This window comes from Balearica regulorum, chromosome 1, assembly GCF_011004875.1.
Source record: "Balearica regulorum gibbericeps isolate bBalReg1 chromosome 1, bBalReg1.pri, whole genome shotgun sequence".
In the NCBI taxonomy this organism is placed as follows: Eukaryota; Metazoa; Chordata; class Aves; order Gruiformes; family Gruidae; genus Balearica; species Balearica regulorum.
Genome location: NC_046184.1, coordinates 175,746,621 through 175,758,976, shown reverse-complemented (window position 1 = coordinate 175,758,976; position 12,356 = coordinate 175,746,621). Strand labels below are relative to the sequence as shown.

At 40.3% G+C, this 12,356-nt stretch overlaps 1 protein-coding gene across 1 annotated transcript in view; it reads right to left on the bottom strand.

Moving 5' to 3' along the window:
- The window catches only part of KLHL1 (kelch like family member 1), a 268,520-nt gene extending 261,812 nt beyond the window's left edge, over positions 1–6,708 (bottom strand). Inside the window, exon 1 of the mRNA XM_075741724.1 lies at positions 6,197–6,708. Within this exon, the coding sequence (XP_075597839.1) occupies positions 6,197–6,708 (512 nt within the window). The remainder of the gene's footprint in view (positions 1–6,196) is intronic.
- Positions 6,709–12,356: the final 5,648 nt, after the last annotated feature.

The following is a 12,356-nucleotide window of genomic DNA, read 5'->3' as shown; positions in this document are numbered from 1 at the left end:
AAGGAATTACTCAAACTTAAGTGTCTTACTGACACATTAAACATAGCAAATGGTACCATCAACTTGGCAGCAGTTGAGGAAACAAGTCAGAGGAACACAGTAAAACTGGGAGAAGACAGGAATGGGAATTCTATTAGGATTCCATTAAAACTGACAAAGGAGCTGGAGGAGGGCATGAAGGATACTGAAATTAAAAGATTATAAAATAGCGGCAGAGAAACAGAAGAATGAGAGGCCCGACAAGCTGTTAAGGAACTAGGCGATAATTGGACTTAATTTGTGAAAGTATCTAGGAGAAGATACAGGAAAGGACGGTTCTGCATTAGAGTAAGTAACCTGGTGAGTAAACCAAGGAGGCAGATGGTAAGAGAAGCCAGTAAAATCAAGTAACACTGTCTGGGTAAGGAACTTAGGATTTGAATAAGGCAGCCAGGAATAGTTTGAGACTGTGGAAAGGAGAACAAGGCAAGGATAAGATCCAGAAGGAGAACATGAAATTAAAGAAAAAAGAGTTTAAAGAGGATGAAACAAAAAGAAGTAAGTTTGGGAGCACCAAGGAGAAAAATGTATCAGTCTGCGCTTGCCACTGGGATCTCAAATGCAGCAGAAGATTCTGAAGACATGCTACCCCTTCAACTCTCACATTCCCCAATCTCTCCACAGAGAGAGTATACAATCACCATTGTAATCATCCACACGGGAAACAAGAACTTCCTTTTGCTGTCAATTATTCTATTAGTTGAAGTGGCAGTGGGATATATAGCGAATCCTCAAATTTCAGTCTTGCATCCTAGTGGTGGAGAAAAGAAATGACAGCACATGAAGTGACGTGTTCTGCTTCCTTTGTTAAAAACCAAAACTGCTAAACAACTCGCATTAGAAGTCCTGTTCTTGAAGTAGTAAAGGCAAAGACTTCACAGTTAGGAAATTCCAGAACTAGACTTTCCTTGAAACTTTAATTTAATTCCATCTATGTATATACGTGCAGACCTTAGCTATACGATCGTGCACTATTTTTATCACCAGATTCTTTTGTATCCCATGCACAGAACATACATGCTCTGAGAATGAATCAGAACTTTGCAGGAGAAAGGTCCGTGGTCTGTGTTGTGTATGAATCCTGCCTCTTTTGTTGTGAAAGTCAAAAGTATAAAAGCATAGAAGTTATATAACCATTTTTAAAAGTTTCATAATCAAGTTGAAAAGCCAGCTCATGGTAAAGACAAATGAATTATTCTCTTCTGATTCCATAACCTAGAAATGCAGAGTTGTGTGATCTATATTCCACCCCTAGCATTAAATTACATTCCTAACAGAGCAGTCTATATGAGATAGCCAAGTCAATGGAAAACATAAGCAGCTATAAATTTGGCATCTCTAGTATCTAATTTTAGGATCTGGCTACCATAGTTGCATCCACAGTATCATATTTGGATATCTAAATAATACCAAGAGGATAGCATCTCAGAAAGACCACAGCCATGTTCAGGTGAAAAAATACTTAAAGGTGTGAGAGCTCACAAGATGGACTAACACACGGGAAGGTATCTTGCATTTCCTCTTTTTGTAAGCCCAGGCACCAAGTTCAAAGCTGTAAGTGGGAAACTCCATTTACTTAGAAACCAGAGCCCAGAATCCTCTCTTGAGACTAGATACATATACAACAGTGCATCAAGCACTTCAGCTGTAAATTTTGATGACAATTTTATCTACATTTTCTAAAATGATCAAAATATTTTCTCATTAAATTAGAAAGCTGCATTGAAATTCTTGCTCATCCTGACAGGTTTCAAACTCATAACTTTCTACAGCAGCATGGTAACCACAAGGTAGTGGGTTGGCAAGAGGAAGACTTAGAAGATTAAAGGGCAAAAACATCAAAATGTAAGATTTGTGGGGTCAAAACAGAAAAATACAAAAGAAATGCTTATCCAACAGTGTTGATTCTATAGTTTAAAAATATACATGTTTATGTTCCTGATTCTACCTTCATCATTACTATTATTTTTTATCAAATAATTATTTGATTTAATTTAAATAAATATTTTTGAGTGTAGAGACTAGTAAACCAAGTTGTTCAGTTAATGTTGGAATTACATAATTATGCTCTCCCTTTTTAACCTTTCAGACTCCCATTAATTCTGAATCTTTGACTTCTCAGTGACAAATTCGAGAAAAACTGTAGAAAATGTTCTTTCTGTTTTTCTAGTGAAGCAAGATATGAGTGTGAAACTCTACCGTGTGAGGAGGTCACAGAACTCAGCCCTTTCACTTCTTGCTTTACAGTACACTATTAGACAGTATCTAATAGTGGGAGGACTTGCCACCCTCTTTCAGAAGCTTTTTCAAACACTTGTATGTTTTATGAAAGACTTCTGTACTGTCAGTACTTGGTTTATGTGGGTTAGCTATATCTAGCATATCCTTCTTGGAGCTGTCTCTTAAACACAATGTTAATCCTGTGTTCCTCATTCCTCTTGCACACAGCCAGAGGAGTCTGGGGCTGGTTTGCAGAAGGGCTCATCATTCACGAGTGCAACCAAGAACACAAAGTAGTAAGGGAAAAATGCTATGTGCTCTGAGACCAGCAATTCAACTCTTTTCTGCTTTTATCTCTCTCTGTTTTACTCCTCCATTGTAAAATAGGGCTGTTGTAAAGATAAACCCATGAATAGTTTGTGAGGCACATACTGAGTGTAGTGGTGACCAGTGCTGAGGGCTCATGAGTAATTGCATCTTCATAGGATTTGGACAGTGTAAAGCAAGCAAAGCATGCTAGCATTCACTGAGGAAGGAGGAAAGGAAATACTGACTCTGCTTATCTAGTGAATACCATTCATGTTGAGGGTTGATTAATATGTCATGTGGAAAAAGCAAACATGATCATGCAAAAACTCCATTATAAACTCATAGGAGCTGATGTCTATATAGGAAATCTTAGCACTGGTATTTTCCAAGCGTTTTGTTGTCGATTTATAAATCTTAATTGCAAATTCATTCTATAGGTACTTTTTTCCTAAAAGCTTTTTCTTACATAATTAAGATCAAAATAGAACCTATGTTTAAATATCTACTGGAGTTATTGCCTAATTTGACATGCAAGCTCTAAAACAATTTGATATGCAAGTTTTCAAGCAAGCAATTTCAAGCAATCAAATAGTGTTTTAACACTAATTGTTCACGGCAAAACATTTTTTTGTTTTTACAAATCTGGAACATAGAACAATTATGTCAGTACTTTATAGCACACATGAACTCTAACCCTTTATCTTCTTAATGCCAATGGGACTACCCACATAACCTTAGTTACACGTATGAGTACCTGTACAATTAACATGACAGGATGTTCTTTAGAAGCACACAAAACCAAATTAATAAAGTAGAATGTAGTTGTTATTACCCAACCATATTCTCTCATTAAATAAATTCCATATTATCTAACAGAATATTTACAGTAAAAGTAAGAATTAAAGATCATTCAGCTAAGTGTTTAACTTAGATGTGAAAACAGAATAACTACAAATCCACAAATAGCCAAAACCAGGAATTCTGCACATGATATGGGCTGAAAAAGGATTCCAGTACATTATTCATGTATCAAATAGAGGACAGCAACCAGAAAAAAACAAAACAAACTCTTCTGGAGATACAAGGATCCCGAGTAGAAGCCAAAGGAAAAAAAAGTGCAATTTTCACTTGTATATACATATTAACAGTAGAAATAACAACAAATTTATTAATCCCTAGCATAAAAATAAAGCCACCTTGTTGACCTGCTCCTCACATTATGCCCTACCACTGGGTTACTAGCTAATACTGCCCAGAAACCTCCTGTTCACATCATTTGAAATATCGTGGATATGGTCTACATTGAAACATATCCAAATGTTGAATTCTCACCATTTTCACAAAACAAAAATATTGTTTATAGAACAGTCCTGAAGTATTAAAGTCATTGCTAAAAATGTACAGGACAAAATATTAAGGACAGCTGGGAGTTAACAATTTGCACTCACTGTACCAAACATGCAAGTGTATTACTAAAGGCTTGGTGGAAGTTCCATATATTCACCTGTTTACGTATTTGGTGGTATCTATCATTCAGGACTAAAGGGTAGTTTATATATCCTATAGTCGTAATAAAGTAAAGAAGTTGGCACTTTATAAAATTAGTCTTTATAAAAAGACTAATTTCTACAGAAGGAGTGAGACATAACTTGTCAGGGCATAAGACGACTGTTGGATCACAGAGCTTTCAAGCACAGCACTGCCATTTTTGCAGTGCTTGACCACCTATTGCCATAGCATTCAAAATTCATATAGGTAAGTGAAAGGTTCTTAGATAGAAAAAAGAGAAGGGAAAGTCTCAGACACTAAAACTATCTTCAACATTTTCATGTCTCAAAAAGTGGCATTTTTATTGATAATAAAATGGTATCTACCTGCCTTAGTTATTTTAAATCTGAACAAATTTTAGCATATGCCTTCAACAAGACTACAAGCTACCGATGACTGGATATGTTGTTTCAGTAGCAATGAATGAAGAACATGGAATAAATGCATTATAAAAACCCAAGAACAGTGAGAATAAATCAGACCTATATTATCACAGAGTACATATGTGATGAGGAAGTTCATTCTAACAAGTCAACTTTTAGGAACAAATTAAGTGGTGCCATTAAAATTCAGTAAGCTTCTGTCAGTATGCAGATCTCTGAAGATTCTCAGATCAGTGACGCACCTAATATAAAATCTATAGAATGAGATTATATTTGTACCAGTTTTTAACCTCTTCTATTCAGTTCAGAAATCTTGAAGACATTATTTTTATTTTACCTGTCTTTACAGCGTATCTTGATAACTTTTTGTATTGAATCCTAGGATAAGCATCTTCTTGTTCAAAATAATAACTTCCAATGTTCGTGAAAACTTCAGCATCACTTTTTCTTTAAAAATGTACCCTAAGTCATTCATCAGCTGTTCCACATTTGTTTAAACAATGCAGCTCCTATGAAATGAACCACACGAACTGACCAAACAATGAAGAGTTTCAAGTAGAAAATATATGCTTTAGGTCTCTATGAAAAAGCTTAACATACTCAAAGTTATATGCATGTGTATGTTTATCTACAACAGTATTAATCCAAACAAACACACGGGGCTGTCTCTTTAATAAAATATTCAATACCATATGCTTTACTTTCAATATGAAGAACACAAATCTTTTTTTTTTTTCTTTTCCTTTTAAAAATAGAACCATACATTTCTTTCCATTAAAAAAGTAATAAATGACAAGGGAAATGAAAATTAAATTATTTTAACCATAGGGAGGTGGAGGTAAGCAGAGTTAAACCAATGAAGCATTTTATCCTCAGGATTATCTGTATCACAGTATTTCTGGAAGCTCTACATTTGCTACATTTCCCACTTCTCATGATTTTAATTTCTGTCTGGGCTGGAGGGGGAGGGGAGCAGTGATTGAGAAAGAAAAGCAATTCAACATTAAAAGAAGTTTCATACGAAACACAAGCACCTGGACGTGTCTCGCTTTTTCTTACACCTTCTCAGGTGTCATTCAGTTGATGATTCATAAAACAAATTTTTATTTTTCTCTGAGGTAGGCTGTGAGACGTTTTAGTCGCTGAGTTCCAGCAAAGCGGACGTTTTACTTTTTGAGCTTTCACCTGGCATCGCAATATTCCGAACAACATCACCTCCCCTAGCATTTTAATGAACTTCTGAGAAAGTTGGGTGCCGACGATCCCCAGCGCGAAGCGCCGGCTTTGAGAGGCGCCTGTGCACGGGCCAGCCCCCCGGGCAGCACAGGGCAGGGCAGGGGAAGGCAGAGCAGGGGCAGGACAAGGGGCAGGGGCAGCATCCCCTCCCCGCGGCACTCCGACCCTGAGGCTGGCTAGTCTCTCCCGGGACCCTCGGGCAGCGCCCCCCGCCCCCCCCGCCCCGCCGCCCTTCCTGCACAGCGGGGGTGTCCCGTCCGTCCCCCCCCCCCCCCCGCCGCCCCCAAACCCTGCCATTTCACACGGAGGAGCCCACCCGCGCCCCGGCCCCACCACCCTCCCACACCAATGCCCGCACACTTTCCCATCCGCGCCCCACGCTCGGGAGGCCAGTACCTCCCCGCGGCCACCCGACCAGCGGACGCCGCGCAGGTCGCGCCGGGGCCGCCGCGCTTCCCTACCTGTGCCCGCCTCCGTCACCTGTTGCCCGGCTGCCTCCATCCGCGCAGTCCCCCGGCGCCTCCTCCCGCTCTGGCGGCGCCAGGGGCTTCTCAGGCTCCCGAGCCACCTCCATCCCGCCGGGCACCGCCTCCGCCTCCTCCTCTTCCTCCTCCAGGGACTCCACGTAGAAGACGGTTCGGGGCAGCGGCGGCCCCGGCCCGTGCCCGTGCCCCAGCCCGTGCCCTCCGGCCGGCCGGCCGCCGGCGGGCAGCAGCGTCCCGTTGGGCGGGCTGGCCGTGGTGGCCGCCGAGGAGGCGGCGGAGGAGGCGGATTTCTTCCAGAAGGCGCTGTTGCCTCTCTCCTGGCTCTTCAGCAAGCGGCTCTGGCTGGGCCCCCAGTGCTCGAAGCTGCTGTCGGGCGGCAGGCAGCCGCCCCCCGCCGGGCCGCCCGCCGGCGAGGGGTGGCTGAACAGTTTCCAGCGAAGCCGCAGGATGTGCTTCACGTCGAAGTCTTTCCTGCCGGAGCCGGACATGGTGCCGCGGCGGGCGGGGGACAGGCGCGGGCTGAGGCGGGACTCACGGCGGCCAGGCAGGGCCGGGCGGCGGCGGCGGCAGCGCGGGGTGGCCCCGCTCCTGGCAGCGGCGGCGGCGGCTCCTCCGGGCAGCGCTGCGCCTGCAGGGCGAGGGATGGTAGCCGTGAGGAGGAGAGAGATGCGCGCACACACCAGTGCAGAGAGCGAGAGGGAGGATGGATGGAGTGATGCACGGAGCCGAGAGGAGGTAGAGACACCCAGCAGTGAAGGGAGAAGGAGAGAGGGAGATACCCAGAGCTGACGAGAATTGCACGGTGATCAGTGGAAAGGGGAGGAGAGAGAGGCAGAAATGAGAGACACCTCTCAGGGGAGACAGGCACTTGCGAGGGAAGAGCGGGTGAGGGAGGCTGCGAAGACGCGCTGATCTGATTAACGGGGGAGCGAGCGGAGCTACAGCCCGGAGAGGACCGGAGGCGGCAGCTGCCACGCTGGGAGGCAGGTGGCTCTTCCTCAGTCTCTTAGAGCTCCGTGATCGAGTGCAGCTCGAGAGGGAAAAGTCACCTGGAAGCCTATCTCCACCTCCCGCCTTCCCATCCCATTTCTCAGGGGAGTCCCATGCCTGTAGTTATCTGGGATGGCAAAGCCTGAGAGCTGGCACAGAGAGAAAGCGGGGCTCCTTTATATACACTGTACGTAGGAGAAAAAAAAAAATCACACCCGTGAGGCTGTCAAGGTCCTCACTGTACAATTTTCTATCTCAGCGCCTCTCACCAAGCCGCCCCCTCCTCTGCATGTGACGCAGATGTGCTCTGGGGCCGTCAGTGTGAAGAGACAGGGAAAAAGAGATGCTTCAGTCTTCCTCATGCAAGTAAGTCGGTACTAACTGTCTCTCATAGCCTTCTCCTCCCCTCTCTCCAGTGCAGGTCTCCTCACCTTGGTATTTTGGTTCCGAGACCACTATGTAATACCAGGAGCAAAATAAAGCGAAACGACAAATGCAGCAGCTGAAGTAAACACACAAGTGTGAATCATAGGAGTACAAACTTAATAGACCACATGCAGACTGTACGAGGTTACAGGTTAACGATTTATTCTGCAGGCTCCATTCATTAGCCTGTCGGCTCAGTATTGCTGTACCAGTCTAGAAAGCGTTGGATAGAGGGACAGCGTGTCAAACAGAAATAGCACTGCACATGTTTCTTACCTTTTATATCTGCTCTTAATGCAGTCTGACAGTACTAAACCCAAGGGAGGGTCCTTCACAACAGAGAGATCTGCTTAGGAACATCTGCCCACTTGGGAGAGGTGTCACGAAGTACACTGCATCTGGGGCATAATTAGAGAATTAAAAGCTTCATGGAGAAATGTAGGAGAGGGATACAGGGGCAAAACTACACTGCATGTCATCACCTGCCAGCTCATAAATCCCCATGCGTGAAAAGTTGCCAGCACTAAGATGATACAAAGAATGCCTGCAATCCACCTGTACCTTAGAAAGTAGTATTTCAGAAGATTTATCCATAAGAAAATTATGAAAAAGATTATATTTTTCTCCAGGTACTTTTTGCATTGGCCAGCTTTACCCAGGCACTCGTGAGCTATCACAAGTTTGCTATACTAACTCTTTGTGAATTCAGGAAGTACAGTTGAAGGAATTCTTTCCCTCAAGCTGGAATGTTTTAACTCCTCATTCATAAAACACTATAGCTTGAAAAATTCTCCAGAGAAACACAAGTCAAACATTAATTAACAATTTTATTACTTTTTTATTTAGTTTATCACTGAAGTAGTGTTTCTGGGTACAAACCAGTATTAGGGTTTGTGTTTAACATTGATAAAGTTCTGGATTTAACATAACAAGAAATTCAGGACATAAAGTCCTACTTTCAAGGGAAGAAGAATTGCCACTGTGCATTTTAAATATTGATTTATGCCACGACAGCTGGACTGCAAACTCTCTAGTGCCTCAATTTTGCTCTCAGTATTCAGTGATAAAAAAAGACAAAAAACCATTCTAAAGCAAACAGAACAGACAGTTCATTTTTATCCAGGAACTGATCTAAGTGAATGTGTGCTACTTGGGAGACCAGCTGGAAGAAAAGCCTAAAAATCTTCATCTAGAATAGGAGAGATGAAACTTTCATCATTTCAGAGACTTTAGAAATGCATCTCTTACAGCAATATGTATGAAGCCATCTACAGTGAATCCTGGCTACTTAATGTCTAGTTACAAGCATTAAAAGATGTGGATTTGTACATATAAAATAGCTTTCATCAATGAATACATATGCTATCTATTCTGTATTTAATACCTCTTAATTGATTAGAAAAATCCAGAAATATTCTGATTTGAGGATAATTGCATCATTTCCTTGCCACATTATAAGTCTTAGACATTTTAAAATCTACATTAATATTTTAGTTGGTCATGTGATGTGAACAGTTGATATATTAGATTTTCTAGCTTTATTTCTGTTACATAGATAAATATAAATGACAATACATTCCAACAAAATTGTTCAGTTTTATATATATAACTGAAATAAATAGTCTTGGAATTTTTTTTAATAATTAAAATCTCAACTCTTCAATATATCGTGTATAGGCTTTGATATGCTTTTTAACATTACTTGATTCTTTCATATTTCAGTACATAACCATTTTTTACAAGTAAAAGATGGATCCATTTGGTATGTATACCTGATTTTTCCTGTATGAAGATGTATGAACACTTCTCTATCATAAAATGAAATCTAGAAAAGTCTCGTGATTTTCTTAGCTCATATCACATTCATAATTATTTTGTCAATGTACAGTAAACAAGAGCTACCCAAAAAAAAAGCTGCACTGAAGAAGTAGCCATTGTTGCTACATATAGTTAATGAATAAATTGGTTTCCCGAGCATGAAGTAAAAAAAATGAAACAGTTCAGTTTACTTAGGTTTTCATAGTTGCTTATCTTCATGTTTTCCTGCAACCACTTTTGTCATATGCCACTGAGGTAAAGAACATATTCTAGATTATTGCATGATAAGATGAACACAAAATGTCTTTTGAGTGTCAGCTGAAACTTCAGGTACATAAAAGGGTTAACTTGACACTATAGGTTGTCTAGACTTGCTTTTCCATCCAGGAGAAGAAAAAATGGTTATGTACTGGAGTTCTAGGGACCTTGCTCATAGGAATGACAATAAAGTCATTAGTCTACTTGTCAAATACGTCTTAGTCTACTCATATGGGGTTGACAGAAATATACAAACAGAATTGTGAAAATATGCGTGTGTCTAAGTTGTTCAAGGGGAACATTTTGATGCCTAAGAGCCTTCCATCCATACCTTACACATCCCTTGAAGCGTAGCCAAGATATAATAAACATGGGTTATCTGTCTGGTGTCTGTTGGTTGCATGCTGGAGCATAGTGTATTACATTGTATTTTTGTTTATTAAACAGCATGTTTCTGAACTTCCTCACCTGTTGAAGTTTCCCCAGATTATTCATAACCACTCAAATCTTGAATAACTCCAGACTTTGCTTGAAAGTGCTTTTTTTTTTTTTTTTTTTATCTATTAGTTAGGCAAACAGATGAAGGTGGTTAATCTTTATGTCCCTTTTATGACTCAGATTCCTGACACTTTCTCTTTGTGTTTTTGTCTTTCTAATGCTCTTCAAATGAATTAAATTCACATAGTCATGTCCCTAAAGAAATCTCATGTTCATGTTTTGTAGGAAAAATGGCTTGGGTATATATATCCTTTTAATAAATCCTCCAAGTAGTAAAATCTTCCAAAGAGAAGAACTTTGAAGGAGGTATCCAAACTAATCAGATTTTATTAACCCTCTTTTTTCCTTCTTTCCATTGCAAAGCTTTGGAGTATTGTTTATTCTTGAGTTTCAGATGTTTTACATTAAGCTTTTTACATGTTGTACCCTGTACCACAGGGAGAATTGGTGGATCAGGAATAAAGTTCAGTTGTGGTGGCAGTTATCAATTGCTAAAACAAGCAACAGAGGAACCATCATGCAAAGTAATTTGCTAACAGTGTCCTTAGGGTTATGAGTAGTCCTAGTCTATGTGAGTTCCACATTACGTTTACATAAAATCAAAAGATATACAACAAGTGAGTCTAACGGTGATGAGCATATGTGTTAGTGTGGAATGATAGTTATTAATAAGAGAAGGGGTATACCTCAGCAAATTAAAAGGACAAAGGGTAATTTTGTTACTGAATTTTAACGTGTCATGTATTTTTAATCCAGAAGACACTACATTTTGATGAAAAGAAGCAGAAAAAAACCACCCAAGAGACATCACTGTGCTTTGGATGAGGATGATACTAGAATGAATGGTTTTAAAACACTTCTCACTTGAATGTGGGAATTCTCACATGAATGAATGAACGTGTACTTCAGCTATAAAGATGCTGGTTTTGTGGGTGGTTAATTATACATTCAGAAGCAAGAATCTGAGGGTGTTAAAAGGATGCTGTGAAACACATCTATAGAATACTCATGCTGAAGAGAGTAGAGAAAGAAATTGATCGGACTGGATGTCCATTGAGAGATCAAAACTTACTGAAGAAAGTGTCCGTGTGCTAAGTGATAAACAAATAAATAATGTATTACACTTATTCTTTAAACTTTTGTTGTGTACAAAGCCTTTGAACAAGCTTTATGAAATGTAGATGTATTCTGAATTGGTTTAGATAAGTAAACTGTGAAACACTGCGAAAAGACAGTAGTAGTGGGAAACTAAACTGTTATGTTGTATATAACGTGTACATATAATGCTGTGGCGTTGCTGTGAGTCAGGAAGGGGATTTTCAAGTTGTTGAGCTGATTTTCCTCCCATAGTAGTATTTGTAGACAGATTTAAAATACTATGTCTACACTTACTAACTATGATTGTTTTCTAATGGCAAGAAAGGAGTAACAAAACCAGACAAACAGTAAACCAGAACCAATTCACTTAGCTCTTGTGTGTGGTTTTTTTGTGAAGAGTTTTCAACTGGGACTGAACTTTTGACAATGAGTTCACCTGTGATAACTTAAGGGATTAAATTATGTTATTTCTCAAAATTAACAGTGAGCTAGCACAGCACAGGATAGATTTCTGTAAGTGTGGTGACATGACCAGCTACATTTATTTCAGGGGGTAACAAAAATTGCTTCTCCATAGTTGTCGTTTACTGCCTCCTTAGTAATGCTGGATAAAATAATGATATATGAATTGCCCCCAGTGGTGATTTGAACAGATACATTTTATTCTGCATTGCAGGAGCCTAGAAGAGCACAGTCAGTTATCTTATATTAGCTTGAGGGGCAGTAACTTCTTAAACCATTTCATTATGATCAGAAGCAGTTGTATAAACACACCCTAAAGCGGTTTTTAAATGGTCAGAGAATTTCACTTAAGAAGAGTAAGTGCTGCATGATTTGTCATGGATAAAGATTCACAAGTAAACTAAGGCTAGAGAACATAACATTATGAAACCAGAAAAATAATTATTACATTTAGAAAAGTAGGCAAATTAAAGAATATTAAGGTTCTTTGATTCCGAAATCATTTTGCACAGTTTCTTTGTTTGCAAAGGCTTTCAGTTCTCTTGAGGAATGCATCATTTTTACCTGCAGTTCCCAAACTGGCAAT